General features: G+C 35.7%; 2 protein-coding genes across 11 annotated transcripts in view; one reads left to right on the top strand and one right to left on the bottom strand.

Annotated features, from left to right (window-relative positions):
* The window catches only part of LOC108975395 (tachykinins), a 38,658-nt gene that overhangs the window by 7,331 nt on the left and 10,083 nt on the right, over window positions 1-21,244 (top strand). Inside the window, exon 1 of one of the 8 annotated variants that reach the window (XM_018943864.1) lies at window positions 318-392. The exons of the other annotated variants lie outside the window; for them this stretch is intronic. The gene's annotated coding sequence lies outside the window, so the exon portion shown is untranslated. Of the gene's footprint in view, window positions 1-317; window positions 393-21,244 lie in introns of those variants that run through there. 8 annotated transcript variants of the gene reach the window in all.
* On the bottom strand, window positions 3,151-12,692 carry LOC108975394 (beta-galactosidase). 3 transcript variants are annotated; one of them, XM_018943860.1, is made up of 6 exons: window positions 12,534-12,692; window positions 7,619-7,857; window positions 7,405-7,555; window positions 4,866-4,929; window positions 4,391-4,808; window positions 3,151-4,320 (listed from the first exon to the last, which is right to left on the bottom strand). In XM_018943860.1, the coding sequence occupies exons 2-6, from the start codon at window positions 7,852-7,854 to the stop codon at window positions 3,267-3,269; spliced, it is 1,923 nt and encodes a 640-aa protein (XP_018799405.1). In that variant the 5' UTR covers window positions 7,855-7,857; window positions 12,534-12,692; the 3' UTR covers window positions 3,151-3,266. The 3 variants fall into 3 exon arrangements, with proteins under 3 accessions (XP_018799405.1, XP_018799404.1, XP_018799403.1); XM_018943859.1 differs by having other exon boundaries at window positions 12,370-12,692; XM_018943858.1 differs by lacking the exon at window positions 12,534-12,692 and adding an exon at window positions 11,085-11,149.

Raw genomic sequence — 21,244 nt, forward strand, 5'->3', positions numbered from 1 at the left:
GTTGAAAGTCATGAAGCACGTTTTAAATGTGTGGGTATGGTTGTATGTGCCTATTTAAACTTCTTTTCTGAATTTATCTACAATGTTGATTCTACATATGTATGTATATGTTTACATGCGAGGGCGGTCCGAAATGTCGACAACCTACAAAAAAACCAAAATTTGGAAGTATTGCCGATTTTTAAAACAACATAAAATCTCATTAGTACGATATATCTGAGCCAGAAAGGGTTCAACTTCAGCGGCCGTTCTGAAACCTTCGTGGAGGAGGTTTCTTTCTGAAGAGTTACAGACAGCAATCAGCACGGGAATCTGGAGTACACTGTGAATTGGCAGCAATTCATCGCCTAGTTCGACCAGTTTTACCATGCCGTGGGTGGATGTGTGAGACGGTGAGTAAAGCCGAAGGTGAACCCAATCAAATGAATTTTCCATATTTCTAAATTTAATGGACATATCAGATTTAGCAAGCGGTTAAAACGAAACTGGAGGTCCGTTTCAAAAATTTTGAAAGTAGCCAGGTACGAGAATATACTACACTTTAGTAAAATTCTCTTGCGATAGCCGCGACATCGGGCGATAAGCTGAAGAAGCACTTTTCGTACCGCAAACTTTTATTCCAACATGAGTATATTTATTAATAATAGTAAAAATTCAAGTAATTTAAACAAAAACAAAAATAAATCATAAAAGTAAAACATTTTAGATTTTTAATAAACGTGCGAGAATTAAAGCAGAAGACGCAGGTGTATTAGCTCAAGATGTCAAAACTAAGCCCCAAGCTGTGGCTCTGAACGCTTAATTAGTTTGAAAGTGAGCGGTCTAGATGATTTTAGATCAAAACTTAAGCGGTATACATACGTACATACATTTATAGTATGTGGGAGTAAGTTGAAGCACATGTGGCCACGTGTATTACTCACCTACTTTGGTCAGTAACAGAATGCGACTGCGTACAGCAGCATAGCCTAAGGAAAATTGCCCGTGTTTTCCACTTATTCATTAAACACATAACATACTCACGTACCTGTACCTGTATACCTAATTTTTTTCGCTTTAACGAATACTACTTCCCACCTCTGATTATTCCTGTCCCCTTCCCATCCTGCGGGCTACTTAAAAAGTCCAAATCAAATCTTTTAACAAAGTAATTGTGCCGTTTCTTTTCTTGTGCACTTCGTGCAACAGAAACTGTTATAAAATGCCCCCAGTCGGTGTGGCAATGTGTATTTAAAATTTTCTGTACAGTCATTTAGCGGTTTATGCCTTTAAATAACGATTTACTGTCCCTTTACAAAGCAAACATTTTGAAGACACGATTGTTCTGCTTTAACTTTAAGACACAATAAGTAACTGAAATAAAGAAAGATTTACTTCTCTGAGTGTTTTTGAGATAAGGGAGCCAGTAGAAGTCACGTTTTGAAACATTAAATAATACAATCACGGTTAAACGAAAATGATCTAAAAGCCTTCACCAAAATCTATTCGGAGTCTCTTTTGAACTTAGGGAGATCTAAAAGTCACCAGATTAGTAAACTACTATTGCGTTATGTTTCGGTAAAAATTCTATTCTGGTTATTATTTACACAAACTATTCATTCCGAAAATTAGAGTGTACAAACTATGGCAAGGGTGAATGTAGAAGTGTAACTTTATATCTAAACTACTAGACGTAGAGGTGCGGCGAACTGGTGCGATTATTAATGAATATAATAATTAGTCAAAGCATTAGAGTTTTGCCCTCCAAATAGCTGTGTGTAAGCCTAATAACAAAGTTTTACACTTTAAATAAAGATTCAGCAAATGCAGTTTTGAAGAAATAACGCATACTGGTTTCCAAAGTCCTTTGACCCGATAAAGAGTCTCAAAATACATAAGTATATTACGAAGAACCAGCTGTTGTCAATAAAAGAGAAAAGAGATAAAATAAAGCCATCCTTGGTGTATGCGCCTTGATGATTTTCGGCAAATGAAAGTTCTACAAGTTGTATGCAAGTTAACGAGTTAAGGTTTGCTATTACTACCGGAGGACAGATTGCTGATACAGAACTTGAGTTGTTGCACCACGGTAGAAACTATAATGTGATAAAGATTAATAAATAAGGTAAAACTAGTAAACAAAAATCCAATTGTGTTTTGTGACATGAATAGACCAAAGTGTTTATTATGTTAAAATTGCAACAAATGCAGAAAATAGCTACAGATTTCTTCTCTCACACAAACAGCGATAAATATAATATTGTTATATTATTTTATTAACCAAAGAGTACCTTAAAATGTTACTGTCGTTGTTTTTCGGCGATATTTTGTTTTTGGAGTGTATCCCTTAACAATGTCCAGCAGTAATCGGCAAGCAAACTGGCACTCCACGTGCCTTGGTACCGTTTCTCCAAAGCAGAAATGTCTTGGTAGAACCGTTCCCCATGTTCGTCACCTTTTTTATAGGTAATAAGTAGTTCAGTTATAAGATCTGTGTAATTGTAAGCTTTCAGATTTCCAAGAAAGTTTTTAACAACGCTTTTAAAGGCACTCCAGACTTGCATTTCAGTTTCATTGAGCATTTCCTCAAATCTTTTATCTTTCATTAGTTCTCTTATTTTAGGACCCAAAAATATGCCCTCCTTTATTTTTGGTACACAGACTCTAGGAAATTTTTGTTACAGATACAAGAACCCTCTTCCATTTCTGTCCATTACCTGAACAAAATTGAGATGGTGCATTATCGCACTTCTTTGTTCAATAAATTCAGACATAGTAAAAAGCGAAGAATTCACTTTTAGAGCATTTTTGTGCTCATTGTGGATTTTTTTTTTCAGATTTGACTTCAGGTTATCAAACTGCATTAGAAACACCTAAGAATTTTCACATCACAAATTATATATCTACCAGTGTAATTAGTGTTGTGCTTCCAATAAAGCACCATTTTTGCTTTAGTATATCCACCCTTTAAAAACTGTACAATCGAATTTACTTTCGCAACGTACGATAGTCCACTATGAAACATATTATAAGTTGAACCACAACCGCACCAATGGTTATTTTCATAGTGACCTATATCATCTTAGATTATCTCTAGCTGACAAACGGACAGCGGGCATCTTCGACTAGGCTCAACTTGTTTAGTACCAAAATAAAAACGCAGTACCAAAATAAGAACGCAGATTTTTATAAAGTCCTTTATTGTCGTCGATTAAAAGTAAAGTTATATAATCTACTAATATAGTTAAAAAAAAACAAAATCACCACTTTACGCTCTGAGTAACTATTTAATGACCATCGAAATTTGGTGTGTCAGTGAATGTTATCTCATTGGCTGGAGCTGCACGTTGATATTCGATGAGCACAATGCGATTGTCGCCGCTCTTAAGTACTTCCTGGGGCACGTAGAGAGTCACCTGTGGACCTGCCACCGGCCAATAGCGTCCCAAGTTTTCACCATTAATAAACACCAAACCTTTTCCCCAACCTTTCGTATCTAAGTACGTATCGGCTACTTGCCCATCAGGAATGGTTAATTGACCATAGTAAATAGTTGGACCACTAGCTAAGATGTTACCGCCCTTATCCTCGTGAAAGCGACGTATAACATTGATGTCGTCGGCATTTACCAAGGCTATCAGCGTTTCAATATCCTCAACCGATTCCAGCGGATACTTGGTCATAGTCCAATTGGTCAATATGTCTTTGTCGAGCATAACATTGCTTGTGATACCCTTAAAGTCCGTTACCGGTCCAAAATTAATGCGTCCCTGATTCTCCACCAACAATTGCAAACGCTTGCCGTAGGTTGGACTGATGGGAAGCTCATAGATGGGTGTCTCACGTGAAAGTATGCCCACCAGTTGATCGTCAATAAACACATAGGCGCGATCGTGTACGCCACCAACGCGTAGGATGGTAGGATCACGTTTGAACGTGGGAAGCACAGTTTCGTAGAGCACAAAACCTGAGTACTGATCGAGCGCTTCAAAAGTTTTCGGCTTTGTATCGATGACAACACCAGTCGAAAGTATTTCACGACCCTTTGCAGAAAGCATCGAACAACAGGCATTCAAACGTATAGTACCGTAGTTTTTCTTCGCGGTTGGCGCTGGTATCGGTATATTCGGAAGCGGTAAATAACTTCCGATAATTTCACGTAGTTTATGATATTTTTCCGTGACATCGCCTGCTTCGCTCATTGGCGCATCATAATCATATGAAGTGATATCGGGTTGATAACGACCGGGACCACCGTCATTTGCGCCTGCGGTAAAGCCAAAATTAGTGCCACCGAACATCATATAAAAATTAACGCTGGCACCGACATCCAACATCTCACTACAGTCACGAGAAGAGAGATAAATAAATAACTTATTTAAATAGCCCATAAAAATACATTTATACAAACATGAATGATTTTGAAATAGCCTCGGTACGCACTCGCGCCATTGGCTCTGACCAATGCGTGAGCCAGCCGGGATAGAATTCCGCATTGACCAACGGTCCTTTCGGTTGTATCTGTCGCAATCGCGCCCAATAACTACTTATCTGATTTGTTGCACCAAAGTCCATGGTTGCCAACACACCTTCTATGTGACCGCAACTCAATACGCTCGGACCGTCATTAGTAAAGAGCACGGCATTGTCCTGCACATGTACGAGTGTTTCATCACGCAACCAAGTGCGGTATTTCTTATCACAAGCATAATAGGAACCATACTCATTTTCCACCTGGACCATAATAATTGGACCACCGTTTCCGTAGAGGTAAGACTTGAGTTTATTGAAGAGCGCATTATACCAAGTGCGCACCTCAAACAAGTAGTCTATAGAACGAACAATTGTTATTTCTTAATAATGTTAAAAGATCTTGGACCACTTACTGACATCAGATGTACGCAGTTTTATATTGGGATACTTAGTTAGAAGCCAATAAGGGAAGCCCCCCTGAAAAGAAAAAGATTTAAAAACATTAAGTTTCATTATTTGATTGTCGAGATAATTTTTGGTCCAGAAGGTTTCGGTACAAAGCTTTCCATAAATGGTATAACAAAAGGAGTATCTCTTATGGATTCTTGAATGTAAGAGAATATTAATATACCAGTGGTTTGAAAAGCGCCGGTCACGAAGGCGCTAGAACCGGATGTACATTGTAGTACATGTTTTCGGCTTTTCCTAACTTAGTTATACCAGGGTGAAACGACCGGAAGAAATTTAGATAGGTTAGCCTCACAAGGCGAAAATTACTACTTATACTGATATACTATATATTTGGCGGTTCCGTTCATTTTTCGGGGTAAACACTTCCTGAAAGTATGTTGTTAAGCTTACTTATTAGGGTGAGACTAAATTAATTGATCCAAGTGAAGGTCGCAGCGCATACTTTTTCATCCACTCAACGAATAGCCTTTTGCACTGGAGTTAATTGATCAATTAACCAGCCCTTGGACGATTAAGCGCTGATTTAGATTCATTTACCAAACAAAATAAAAATCTTATTTCACTACAACAATTCTTAATCAAATTGAAATCATGTTTAAATTGGAATGCAACTTGCAAATGCGGGTTGTTGTCCATACTGTAAATTTGGCTGTGTTTAAATCTGAAGGTTGTTGTCTAGGCTATAAACTCGGTTGTGTTCATTAATAAAATAGCATATAGCAGATGATCTTTAAACATTAGAAAAAATACAAAATGAAAGACACAAGCAAATATAAGAGCTGATCGTTAACCATGCCTATGGTTAATCGACTAGCCAGCTTTGTGAAAGACAAAAACTGGTTCTCAATTAAAATCTTAATGTTCTAAATTAATTTGGCTGTGGTATAACCTATAAGAGATGAGTGAAACTAACCTACTTTTATGATAAGTGCCAACATCACGAAAGTTACGCGAACATTTTTTAGTTTAATGATCAGTTATAGATTGAAACGGAGCTTATTAGTATAAATAGTAAATTGGGAAGAAAATCGCTTCAGTAAAGAGATATGTGCATCTTTAATGCTTCATCCGCAGCTGAACTGGTGTCGGTCAAATCACTCATTATCTATATAGTACTATAGTAGGTAAACTATCATATCTACGAAAATGTGACGACGATTTTTTTAGATCACCGTCACTCTCGCTTCATGCCAACGAAAGCCAATTGCATATTTCTCTTTATTGGACGGACAAGAATTCACATGTCTTTAGCGGTTCCGGAGAGTCACTAGACAATTCCATTCCCTCGTCAAAGTTTTAGACCACCTCAAAGGAAAAAACGTTATTTCAACACTCTCAAAGTTATCTTCTTACCAGCGTTTGGAAAACTACGCTACTCCCGTAAGATTTCATTTCGCTCTTGCTACCCCTCTCACTTTGTTGGGAGCCACAGCATAGCCTTGGCATAACAATGTAAAAGTATGTGCTCTACTCTGCTCCGAGTTTTGTTAGGTAAAAAACTATAGCTGTAGCGAGAGCAAAAAATGTAATGCTGCGCTATGCTCTGGCGTAGCGGTAGCAAAAAATTGGGAGCGGCAGCAGAGCGGAGCTAATGAAAATTTTCATGTGCTACAGCTCCCACATATGTTTATTGTTTTTTTTTTGCTATTTTCTGTCATAATATTTGAATTAATTTAAAGAAAAAAATGTTATGCAAATAATTTTGGCACTTGTTACATCAAGTGACTTTACAATTCTAAAATCAAATATTAAATAAATTATAAAATGTTTTTAATATTATGTAAAATATTTACCATCTTTATATTATCAGAAACATCATCTATTACAATGTATTACAATACTCAATTACTATGAATTTTCAAGATTAATTTAAACTACATATCGTTTCCCCTTTTTTACGTTTTCTTAACCGGCATCTTTTAAATTCGCTTAGGCACAGGCACGTTCTTAGTAATTCGCGCAATCCAATTAATTTGTTCGTCCTAAAAACTGCCTGGTTCAAAAGCAAAATATGAAAATTTTTACTTATTTCTTCCTATTTTTTGAATTACTAAAATTTTTAAATGATGCTTAGTACATCAAATTTGATCAAATGCTTATAACTTGAAATATAATTTTTGTAAAAAAAAAAACAAACATATGCGGGAGCTGTTTGCTCTCGCTACAGCTATAGTTTTTTACCTAACAAAACAGAGCACATACTTTTACATTGTTATGCAAGGCTTTGCTGTGGCTCCCGACAAAGTGAGAGCGGTAGCGATAGCATAGCAATAATTCTAGAAATTTTACTGATACGGAGTAGTAAATGAGAACCCTGCTCCTTACTTATTTTGAATGAAAACATCCTCTTTTATATTTATAGTTRTAGCCTTTGTCCGAAAGCATAATCTTCGATGTGGTAGTCACTGTGAGGTCCATGTGTGAATAGCCTCCACAGATATAAATAAAATAACTAAAAAAAACTATTTTCTGTATACTTACGAAATCTCGTTCAGCGCAAATATAAGGTCCCGGACGTAATATCACAAGTAGACCCAACTCATCGGCCAGTTTGATAAATCTCTCCAAGTCGGCAATGCCATTCCAGACGTATGTGCCATCTTTCGGATTATGCAGTGACCATTCAACATAACTGTAAAATTATATGGAAAATTTTGCAATTTTTCAACAGCATGCAGAAATTTGTAGGGCTCACGTGGTCACCGCATTCAAGCCGGAAGCGCGCAATGTCTGCAACTTGCGTTGCCAACTATCAGGGTGTGCGCGAAAGTAATGAAACGAGCCGGCTATAAAGCGAAATGACTTGCCATCCTTCAGGAAACGATCATTATCCCAGTCAACGGTAAAGTTTCTAGGTCCTGGTGCGCGGTGTGCATAGCATGCATGTACGCCCAGCAGCAGCAGACAACAAGTTAAGCCTAAGAGGTGCATTGTCTGAATGTGAGAAAAGAAATAAATAATACCATAAAATGTATAAAAATGCAGGAAGTAACTGCATCTGCTCTTATAGGTGACCTCAAATAAATATGTTGCCATAAATGTCATATCCACAAGTGTTAATTAAATAATACTCTTGCATTGTTCGAGAGTGTCAAGATCCTCATACGCGTATAACGTCATCATGGCAAATTAGATTGAACTGGATTAGATTAGTGGCAGGTTAGTAGGTGCATGCCACACATACAAATGTATGAATATATGTGCGTGTGTATGTTTTGGTATTGAACGTGCACGGAAGTCAAATTATAATTTCACTATCAATGCTACTGAACCTACCCGTCTGTCCGTCCGTTCATCAGTAGACGCAAACAATAGTTATAATAATTTCTTTACAGCGAATTTCGACAATTCGCCGCAAGGCCAAAATCAGACTTATTTGCATTTCTTAGCTCAGCTTGGGGGCAGTAAACAAATATATAGATGCATATCTAAATAATTGGGCTCCGCACTTAATTAGCGGAATGTGTATATATAGCATATAGATGTTTGTATGTATGTATATACATACATATAGTATGTCACTCTGGTGGTCATTGATAGTCGCTCCGTGTTCCACTCTGATAATTTCAGCATAAATTAATTTCGACAGCACCGATATTTATGCACGGCGGCTGAGCAATGTGCAAAGGCCTACAAAAATTCGGCAAAAAAACGGAGTATTGCATTAAATTACCAACATATGCATCTGTAGAAATGTTTGTGTGAGCCTGCACAGCTGTGTACTCGCTTTTCATTTACGATTTAATTTCAAAAGTGTAATTAACAAAAGACTATAACAGATTTATTTAATACGCATGTTGTAAATGGCACATCTGCACGAGTTGCAAAAAATGCTTTCGTTTTTACTCAATGAAATAATTTGATTAATTGCAACAAAAGAAATGTTAAAAAACGTAGTGATTTGAGTAATTTGAAACAGATTATTAACCCCAACTGTAAGCTACCAATGGATTATTTATGAATTTATGTTAGCAACTTAAAGTAAATTATGACGTAATTGAAAGAAATACTACTTTGGTTACTCAGTCCACACAGATACCACCAAAATTGTATAGTATTGTATTTACTAAAGGTCGTTTTACTTTTAAAACAGAATTAATAAACTGTCAATAACATCTATGAATATTTTAGCACAACTAAAAAACTGTTGGGCTTCACCCAAGATATAATACACTTCAGTGCATTTTTTTTTAGCATAAAAGGGTATAAAAGATATTGTATTGATCTTTCAATTTGGATGACAGCTATAAGCTATAGTGGTCCCATCTGGAAAAATTCTTCGGTGATTGTAAAAGCTCAAAGTTCGACCTGGTTAATCCAATTTTTAGTTAGCACTAACTTTGAAAAACCATGTGTGCAAATTTGACTGTTGTCAGATCATCATTTTGTGAATTATATGTATAATTTTCACTGAAACAATTATTGTTATTTTAATGTGAATAAAATATTGCTTTTGAAGGGGAAAAACACAGTTGAAGCAAAAGCTTCCAAACTGGGTGTCACGCGACCTCACTTTGATAATAAATAACCACGAGTTGGTGATTCCGAGCAGTGCTTGGAAATGTTCAATCGTAATAAGCCTATTTTGAAAGTTTTTAAAGAATTGTAACAATTGGTTCAGTCCTGTTACATTAAGGACAAATCTGTGGCTTAAGAACTGAAAGATCAAAGTTCTTATCTTTATATATGTGAGAAGAGTATTATAGCTTCGGAGCAACTGAAATTTACGCTTTTTACTAAGGACTATACTATTGAATCAATATTATGAGATTATTATTATTCCACATCTCAAGGGAATGACCATGAAACTGAACAATTATAAAAACAAATTTAATTCGGTTATAGAAATTTGATGCACCTTATGGTTATTCAGGGTATAATTTACAAATAATTAAAACTTCAACTCGAAAAAAATTACCTCATACTAGAGGTAATTTTGTAAATTATTTTATTTACACAATATTCCTCTATTGACTGCAGCTAATAATTAATTAAACATTTCAAAGTCTGAAAGTATGCATCCGCTTGAGCAGAGTGTATTTTTTATAGATAATCGTTTCATCTTATTAAGTAACCAATCATCGTTGAGTGATGCTTATACTGCCCAAAGATATGCAATGCCTGTCTACTCTCAAAGCGTTTACTTATTAAAATAGTTGTTCTGTGATAAGATTAATATAAGAGCTCAATTATACAATTCATTACAAAACCCAAGTTCTAGTTTGAAAACCTTATGAGCTGGTTATTTATAATAGGAAATTGATGTTCAACGCCAGCTCCACTTGATCAGATTGCTGGCAATCTTGTATTATCTTGAGATAATATTAATAAAACATCACAGTTTGGTTTGGTTGCTAAACATATATGTACATATGTATGTATGATTTGTCAGGCTTAAGTAGTCAATTAAAGGCATTTTATTTGATTTTAACCAGCTTTATCATTTACATATCTTTGGCACATGCATATGTAAACTATTACTGATTTTTTTTTGGTCTATACTCGTAGAAAGGCCTTAGCATTGAACTTGAAGACAAGTTCCAAAAAATATTTGCATATAAAATTAATGAAAAGAAATTGCCGCGATACGGCAGAAGCATAAATTAGTTTTATTGTATTATTTTAAATTGTTATATACTTTATTTTTTTATTTTTTCTCTTCTACGCTGCTTTCGTGACTGTACTATATTAATCATTTGACCCATATTAATTAAGAGTGCTTTGCATACAATTATTTTTAGGCAGATATATCAAGCCACTTAATAGCGTATCAAGTAAAAAATATTAGAAATGAAATATGTAAATATAAGTACAATTAAATACTTATTTTAGTATGTAAAAGTAGTTCTTAATGATCTGAAGAGAATATTAAAGACTTGGATATCAAAGACGATAAATAATAATAATTATACTTGTATAACATAAGAAAAGATCTTTTAACTGTAGCAGATAAATTAAAAAAATTTAAATGTAATCCAGAATTTATTCGTCAGAAATTATTTAATGTTTTTTATGATCAATAGAATTAAATTTTTGTGCTAAATCAATCCTTTGTACTTCAGGAAGAATTCGTAACAGTCCTTTCTAATCAATGTGTAACTAATAAAATCAAAGAAGCAAGAAGACTAAAAAAAATTCACATCGGAAATAAATTCAGATACCTTGTGGTTTGTGGTTAAATACTGCATTTTCTTAGGACGACCTCCTTATTGACGACCTCCCATCGCTTCATTATAAGTAATCAATGAAATAGACAAACACATTGTATGACGATTTATTGCATTCAGGCTTTATATACAAAAAACAGATTTAAAGCTCAAAGTGATTTAATACTGGAAGAAATATTGATAAATATCTTCATAGTTCTTAATATTAGGATGTTTTGTCTCATTTTAACATTTACAGGGTTGAAGTTACAGTTACTTAATATTTAATAATGGTATCCTACATTTTTTTTTAGAAATATCTTGTAAAGATAATGTTATGTACAGGTTCATATATAGGATATCTGATGGTAAATACAAACAAGAGGTATCGGAAGTCACTTTTTTCTCGTACGCCGAACGTTGAAATATTGCATTTACCAGGTCAACCTTTTAAGTTGTAACATTTAAGTAAACGTTGTCAAGCTTTTATTTATTTAAAAAAGCTAATAAGAAAAGTACGACTCAACTTTGATTATGTGACACATAGTGGCAAAGTTGGGGTTATGGCTCTCTTCGATGAAATAGTTTGTTTTCGGTTGGACAGACGGGTTTTCTATACAGCTCTATATCATTGGATATAGATAAATTTGGTTTCTTTAGCTTTGCAATTTATAAGATATATAGATCAAACCATGTAGGGGTCGGAGTTAAATAAGCTCACAATTGCCCTACTGCGATCTCATCTACCAAATTACAGTTAAGTATCTTAATTTAGTGCTAGTGGCAATGGTTAGGCAGTGCAATTACACCTGCAATTCTTTTGGTGTACAAGGAACAAATGTCGCAAGTTTCATGAGGATTTCTTAATTTTTACTCAAGTTATCGCTTTCACGGACAGACAGACAGAGATCAAAATTTCAGATCGTATCGTTATTCTAATCTAATATATACCTACATCTATCTCGATTTAGTTTTAGGTGTTACAAACAAACGTTAAGTGAGCATGACTTGCAACATGTTGCAGGTAATACTAACTTTTAAACACCTTTTCCAGATATACATATGTGTTTGCTTTCTATTCTATACAAATTTAAATAATACAATTCCCTGCTATTAATGTCGGTGAAGATATGAAAATTTCCCACTTATTTCCAGAAACTATTAAAAATGTTTGTCTGCAAATATGAGTGTAAAGCAATTAAATATGTATATTAATTAAAACGATCGTAATTCAATTCAATTAATTGTTACTGATAGCTGACACGATTGTAACTCAAAATATATAGTAATAATTACTTACAACACTTGCAGCGAGTTCAAATGAAAACGAAACTGTTTTACGCCGCTTAAAATTTGAAAATCTCGAATAAATTATAAACAAGTGTAAAATTTCCAATCGAAAAGGCACTTGAGAACTTGATAAACGAATTTTAAATGCGGGTATTTAAACAATCACTTATTTACATAGGCAAGATCGCTGATCTTGTTGACTTCTGTTTTCGTCTTACGCTTCCTTGGCGTTCTTGTGCGGCTAGAACATTTCACGTACTTGTATATGTTTATCCCGAACTGCGGCACCGTTGCCGTCACTCAACAAATAGTCAACTTGACTTATGCGCTTACAAAACGCAACTGAGCACTGGACTGGCGATCACACTGGCAGGGAACCATAAATACACGCAAATCGGGAACACTACGACCGGCTCGTCGTAGTTGAACGCTACAGGCACGATGCTCACAGTACTGTAAAAGTAAATATGTCACAAAATTTGTGCCAAGAAACAATGTGTTGTTGTAAATTCTCAAACATGCTGTACATACTTGTACGAACTATCTCCACACACCCGAACACATATGACTTAATTTTTATTTGCTCTTTAGCAAAGTAATCGCGTGCGCCGCAAGCACGTTTTCAGCTTTATCTAGCCCCCTTGCCGACATTTCGCGGCTAGCATAACGGTGCTGTGTGAAAATGCATGCGATAGCGTTCGGCAGACATTGCCCCTCTTTAGGCGTTTGTTGATATGCAAAACGTCAGCTGGGCGACGTTTATACTGCCCGCAACGGTACATAATTATTTTAACTTTGATAATGTGTTATCTCAATCCCCGAGCGCAATCGGGTGAGATGAAAACTTTTCCATGCTCAATTTTCGACTCTCTTCAAGAGCACGCTGTGGAGCAATGTTCTCTGAACAGTGAAATATTATACTACATATTAGAGATCACCAATGTATTTTTTTAACTTTGCACCTTGGGTTACATTATTGGCGTTTTTGTAAGGACCTCTAACTTTTTTGAAAATATAATACGAGTATAGCCTATATTGAACGGAAAGAGTGTAGCTTCCAAAGTAAATAAATTTTCAAATCCGCGAAGTAGTTTCACAGCCTATTCAATTCAAACAATCAAATATTTCCTCTTGAAAATAATAGACGAGAATTATATAAAATTGTTCTTAAGATAAGTTTAAGTACAGAGCATTGGCTACACTTCCCAAAGCATTTTGAGAATGCGCACCAGCATCCAATGTTGCTTATGACCTTAAGTCCGCTAAATGATAAATATAAATAATCTGTGACAAGTAATTAGCTCCAAAATTAACAGACTAAACATTAGCAATATTACCTCAGGAGGCTTTAACTTCGATGATTTACTTATCAAATATACCTGTACTCTTTGCGCGACTGACAGCTTTTAATTATAAATGCGTAAACTTGAAGCATCCTCAGACCTCAAAACACTTTGGAAGTAAACTTAGCGCTTGAAACATTTTGGTCGTATCAGTAAATGTTACTGAGGATTAGCTGCTAATTGAAGAATAATGTAATCGCATCTACAATGAGAATTGATTGTCGGCAGTTTATTTAAAACCTTTTAAGCATTTATATTAATGCAGATCTCATAATTGAAAATATCTTTTGCCTCGCGGGTAAATCATTACTGTATGTGTCGTACATTTCCACCACAAATTGCACTTAACCTAATATCTGATTGAAATGATATAAAAAACTAAGATAATGATACGAAATCAAATGATTATTCCGCTTCTTTACTGGCGTAGACACCGTTTACGCGATTATAGCCGAGTTAACAACAGCGCGCCAGTCGTTTCTTCTTTTCGCTACGTGGCGCCAATTGGATATTCAAAGCGAAGCCAGATCCTTCTTCACTTGGTCCTTTCAACGGAGTGGAGGTCTTCCCCTTCCTCTTCTTCCCCGGCTGGTACAGCGTCGAATACTTTCAGAGCCGGAGTGTTTTCTTCCATTCGGACAACATGACCTAGCCGCTGTCTTTTAATTTGCTGAACTATGTCAATGTCGTCGTATATCTCATATAGCTCATCGTTCTATCGAATGCGATATTCGTCGTGGCCAACGCGCAAGGGACCATAAATCTTTCGCAGAACTTTTCTCTCGAAAACTCGCAACGTCGACTCATCAGTTTTTGTCATCGTCCAAGCCTCAGCACCATATAGCAGGACGGGAATTGTGAGTGACTTATAGAGTTTGGCTTTGGTTCGTCGATAGAGGACTTTACTTCTCAATTGCCTACACAGTCCGAAGTAGCACCTGTTGACAAGAGTTATCCTGCGTTGGCTTTCCAGGCTGGCATTGTTGGTGGTGTTTATGCTGGTTCCCAAATATACGAAACTATCTACAACTTCAAAGTTATAACTGTCAACAGTGACGTGAGAGCCAAGTGGCGAGTGCGACGACTGTTTGACGACAGGAGATATTTCGTTTTGCCCTCGTTCACTGCCAGGCCCATTTGCTTTGCTTCCTTGGACAGTCTGGAGAAAGCAGAACTAACGGCGCGGGTGTTGAGGGCATTGATATCGATATGATTGGCATCCGCCAGCAGCTGTACATTCTTATAAAAATTGTAAATGCTCGATTAAGTTCTGCAGCTAGAATTATTTTCTCCAGCAGCAGATTGAAGAAGTCGCACGATAGGGAGTCGCCTTGTCTGAAACCTCATTTGGTATCGAATGGCTCGGAGAGGTCCTCCCCGATCGTGACAGAGCTTTTGGTGTTGTTCAACGCCAGTTTACACAGTCGTATTAGTTTTGCGGGGATCAAAATGATTAGATCCAATAAATTTACCTGTAACCTCTGCTCGCAGCACTTTGGGAACTGGAATTATTGAATACTTAAAGTAAGAGTGCTCGAGGACGTCTAATCGTAGTATGCCTGTTTTGATATGTTCGATTCACTGCTCTTACATCCTAATATATATGTGAATTAAAATATATACATATATTACTTAATTATAGCTCTAATGCTGCCAACTACCGAAATAATTGCTAATATATGTACATATGTATATACATATATACGTACAATAAAATTAAAATTTTTATTAGAATGTACAAAGCTGATTAAATCCTTGTTTTTGCCCGCGAAATGAAATTAAGCTTTCCGAATGCAGAGGAGCTTCTGCAAATGTACCGTTGAATTGAATAGAAAACCACATTTCCTGTTATTACTTAAGTCAATTGATTGGTAACTGCTGCAGCAAGTCTTCGTCACTTCTGAGCTGATTATGGTACATACCTATAGATATGTGTATGTATGTAAGAATTGCAGTATTCGCGGCTAAGGCAGATATTTTTTGTTTCATTTCCACTTGAACGGATATTGCCACTGCGTTGGTTTTACATAGCAATCTGCATACAGTAACAGTAAATAACAAACATTCCAAAAGCGCTTGCCGTCTTTGCTGCAACCGGTGCATGGGTGTGAAGCAGGAGAGTGCGTCAAACAAGCTGATTATTCTAGTGAAAAGTAAATGGAAAAATAACAAGTAAGCAAGCGCTGAGTTCGGGTGCATCCGAACATTTTATACGATTGCAACTCGCAAGAATCAAATTGCGCGAAATTTCTTAAAGAGCTGGCAAAATTTTATATTAAAATATTGCAGTTGAGGTAGTGTCAACCGAATTTTATCTATTTTATATATACATAGAACATATAACATGCCACGTCGAAAATCTTTGTATTAGGCATAGGGGGGCTAGGGGCAGTATTGATCTGATATAACCCATTTTTGACACACAGATATAGCATTGTTTTTGGGTATAAGGTGGGCGGTACCACGCCCAAATTATCCAATTTTGACCCGGCTCATTTAAAGCCCTGTTATAATTTCACGGAGTTAAAATTTAATATCTGGCGCCCATCTATGAACTCCGCCTTACTTTTTTGGAACCAAGAAACACGTGTACCAAGTTTCATCAAGATATCTTGATGTTTACTCATATTACTACTTGCTCGGACTGACAGACAGATAGTTATCTGGAATACAACTCACCTCGTATTCTGTTCATATATGTATATATATAGTACTATATATCTATCTCGATTAGATTTAGGTGATACATATAACCGTTAGGTGAATAAAACTATTATACAATGTAGCAATATGCTTCAAGAGTATAAAAATGTGAGGCAGAAATAAATACGGGAGAAACCGAATCTCGGTAAACCGCAATTTATGGTTTCTAAAAATTTACTTTCTATGCAAGTTATGATTTTTTACGCGAGTGGTTGTGAAAAATCTAGAATTTATCATCAGGAAAATTCATTTAGAATGCGCCAACAATTTAGTAAAACTTCCAAATATTATATACCAAATAATTTGCACTCCATAGTTGTCAAGTTGTACAAAACCAAAATAAATCCAACCAAATCGCAAAATTTATTTTGGTAATCTTACATAGGATTACAGCAAAAGCCATATTTATCAAAAATACTATTTTATTTTCAATTATTTTCGAGAATTCTCAATACCAGTCCATATTTTTCTTTCTTTACTGGCGCAGACACCGCTTACGGTTATAACCGAGTTACCAATCAATATTAGTTTTGAATACTCTGTAATAACAAATCTTATATACATTTTGCAACAAGTTGAAATCGGGTATAAAATAGCAATAACGGGGAGAAGCAACAAATTCAATTGACATCCACGGCGACCACAAATGTTATCGCACATTTGCAATTTCGCTTCGTTTTTACATACATATATATATTTTTTTTTAAGCTGACACTACAATTTCATTGAATGTCTTCATGCCGTCTTCGAGTTGTTGCTCCAATTGTTGTTGATGTTGTAATTATTGGTGTCAATCAATTCAATTGAATATAATCAACAGGTTGCTGCACGTATTTCATGCAGCAGTGTGGCAGAACCAGCAGTCAAACACGTATGTATATACGTATATTTGTTTGTAGTAATTTAAACCACATACACTTACATGGAGTACACGCATGTGTGGCAGTAAGCAGCAAAGTGGCAACACAAGTCAAAGTAAATATTGGAGACGACTTAGCTGCTCATTGACTGATTGCTCAAGTGCTAAGTTCGCAGCAAGAAGGCAATGTATGGACACGAAGTGACAGTTATGTTTGTACATTTGCATGTTTGCTTAAGAGTTATAAATTTTGTGCTCAATGAAGTTGCGTGGAGACATTTTTACTGTAGTAACACAGAGGAGAACGAATAGAAATCAGCTCGAGGGGAAAACCGTAGAAATATGGAGTTGAAAAAGTTTGCGTCAGTTGAGGTTGTATTGGATTGTATGTTACACCGGGGTGACGTTAAATGTACATATGTCCTTCAAATATAGACGGCAAGCTAGGGAACATGTTTTCCCCAAACGTTTTTGAACTCTGTACTTTTTGGGAACTGAAAAAGTCTACTGCAATCAAACTTTCGATCGATGTTAAGTATCCAGCACATCTTTGCTAGTTGTTAGACTTAGAGTTTCCTGTATTTATATGCATTATTAAGTACAGGGTCTTTCAACTGCTGAAGAATTTTAATGAGCGTTACCTCTATGTCTACATTTAACACCACACTTTTAACGACCCACTCTCTAACCTGCCCATAAGCAATTTGGAGTAATCCATGAGTGAAAACTTTATTGCCTTCAAAGTCATTGTAAGACTTAGGGATGCTGAATGTATTCAAGAGTAAAACAGTTACATTCTGTTACACTCCATCCAACTGATCTAGAGTTGAATTTGGGAGATCTCTGAGCAATGTTCATTTGGCCGCAATCAAAACAGCTTTACAGGACATTGTTCCATAGTCATACCTGCGGTAAGGCTAAAAAGGAAGTAAATTGCCAAATTTGTATTGTCAAATGCACTTTTTACTCCATTGTTAAGATTTCGCAATAGTGACTTTTAAACATTTCCCAGTCTTACTTTGGATCCTAATGGGTTTTCATAGGATCGACTTTTTTAACGTAACCTAATTTCGTTCCACCGCTTTGCAGAGAAAATGTTCAATGATCCAAATATTAAGGAACGTTTTATCCAACACGCTAAAATAAAATCTTCACAGCGTAGGTAGTGTACCATCAAATCAAATTCATTTGCGGCTATCTTTTGATACATTTTACATTATTTTATTTTTGTCTGTAACAGGCTCTTTTAGATGTAATTGTAGTAACGGACCTCCCGTTGAAATAATTTTGTATTTGCATGGTATATCTCAATATCAAAGGTGCAACTTCTGGGAGTTTGATATTTGGGTCAAAGTATACTGTTTCTTAGGAAGTAAAGCCTGTGAGAAAATTTCCAAATTTGAATATAATATCTAATAATTTGGCTGAATACTGGAATATTCAGATGAAAAACACAAACACAAATATAATTTAAATATAAAACTGTGGCTTAACATTCCTTGTTTGCATATTAATATGTTTACTTAGGTTAAATGAGTAGTCTTGGCCAAAATCTAATTATTTAAAACACACTATTTAAATCAAATTAATTAAGTGTTCAATGTCAAGGCAGCGAATATTTCAGCTCTCGATGCTTAGCTGTTGATTCAACAACCCGAATAGAATCTCAAATCAACCAGAGTGCGACCATTAAGAACAAAATCCTCAAATAAGCTGCCAACACATTCACTAATTACACAACACAAACACACCCACACACAAGTGAGCAGACTCAGCCACACGCACACACACTTTTAAAAATACAAACAAGGATGAGTCTTTAGCTCAAACGCACTGTAGTACACAAACACAAGCGCATTGGGACACATTCGTGTTGTTGCATAGGCAAATCAGTGATATTTAACGGTGAAATGATGCTGTTAATGCTAAAAGCTTAAAGCTGAAATCTACACGCCAGGGGAACATTGTGTGGCTAAAAATGTGCAGTTAATATCTGCAACATCGTTGTTATTATATAGATTCTAATGTGGGTGTGTTAGTAAGTAAGCAAAAGCATAAATACGTGGCCGAGCGCCTAAAAGTGGGCCACGGCTTTCAGCAAACCAAGCGACACTGCGAGAGATGAATTTAAAATAAATATATTATGTAATAAAAATTCGCAGCGACACCGAATCGGAAGCAGACTTTTACACGCAAATGAACCCACAAGCAAAGGCAAGCAAAAATTTTAAGTAAACAAAAGGTGCATTTAGTTGCTTTGTGAACATTTAAGTGAGTCTGCGAGTATGCTTGTACTTTTGGTGATTCTTCAAAGCCGAAAAAGGTTGTGTGGAAAACTTTTTCCTGTGGCCTGAAGTGATGTGATTTTTCGCAGCCATCCACTCTTGTGCTTCTTTGATTGTTATTTGGATGTTTGTGTGTGTGAACTTAGCCGTGATTGATCAAACTGACTTGATTTGAATTGTGTTACTGCAGGCATGGGGACCCATTAATACACTTAACAAGCGAGAAGTTCATATGTAATACGAACACTTTTAGAGACAGGGTGATTCATACAGTTGTTAGTTCCAAAAGAATAATTCACTTTTCCTTGCGCAAGCATTCCCATTATTCCCCAACTATAACTTAAATCAATCCAGAGAGCAAATTCAAGTTAAACGATCCATTGGATCAGTTTCATAAGACCGGAACTGAAATGTTCTGTAGGTGTGTTCACATCACCAAATTAGCTGCTAAAACTATTAGCTAACTTAGCTAGCATATGATAGATTCCGACTTAGCCTACTTGACATGGAATGCCATTTTGTTCACACCAAACAAGTCCATGTTTTCAATTTGCGATCACTGTCGAGAAGATTGTTGGTGAACATCGAGTTTGTAGCAGCAAAATGTCACTCAGCACGAACTACCATCTTCACTATTTTCTAAGGATGTTCCTTTAGAAAGATGATTTTATGAAGAGTCTAAGTCCCAAGACTGACTTTTAAATTTTGCACAAACTTCTACAGTATCATATTTTATTGTATGGGATTCAAAGCCTCGAATTTGGGAATTGCATTGTGTATTGTACTTGTACTATATAAATAAATTACCACCCTTTTCCACAATCGGTTCGACGTTGAGTGGTAAAAACAAATGTTAAATATATTGTAGGTATGTAGATATAAACGCTCAACTAGAGTTGCCCATACAAACGCAAATAACCGCAGGCTGTATACATTTTCGAGCATATTTATCCACATATTTACTCAGTCAATATGTACTATGACGCCGTTCATACAATTAGAATTATTTGTTAGTGATCGCTGAGGAATATTTTACTTTCAAATGACATGCCTCCGCATATTGAGAATACAAATAACATTTGTATGTTTAGGAATTCCATTTCATCTTCCTTTAAGTTATGATATGGTTTTTGAAGAAGACTTTTAAGTTTTTGCTATTGTTTTAATAACAACATAGTTAGACTTCCAGTTAACTAAACGGGTTTCAATATTTTCGTTTGCTAATAGATGAGTGACTAAGATTTCTATAGGTTCCCCCACGAGCAATTCAATAGATGGCTCTGTTCGTATGGCTCAAGGTAGGTGGGACGTGAATTGCTGATGTTATGGTTTCTGGCGCTGAAACTTTTCAAATAATTTTACACGATTCCAACAATTGAATCACGGATTTGAAATTTTTAAAGTGTACCTTAAGACGGAAAAAATAGATTTTCTTTTTAATTAATTATTAAATTGATGCTTTTCAAAAATAAAATTAAAATTGGATTTTATATTAAAGAACTTTCATCAATTATCCTATAGTTTTGCTGATCTTTAACCATCTTGTAAACATGCAGGTTTATTGCATTTGAGAAGAAATGTCTTCATTAGCATAATATTAGTATTTCTGCGCGTAAAATGTACGTACACACTTTATGACAGAAAAACACCGTTGTTTTAAAACGCGGTCTACACGCTTTCCGTTACACTTCATTG

Source organism: Bactrocera latifrons, unplaced genomic scaffold (assembly GCF_001853355.1).
Source record: "Bactrocera latifrons isolate USDA-ARS-PBARC rearing strain unplaced genomic scaffold, ASM185335v1 scaffold_64, whole genome shotgun sequence".
Classification (NCBI taxonomy): Eukaryota; Metazoa; Arthropoda; class Insecta; order Diptera; family Tephritidae; genus Bactrocera; species Bactrocera latifrons.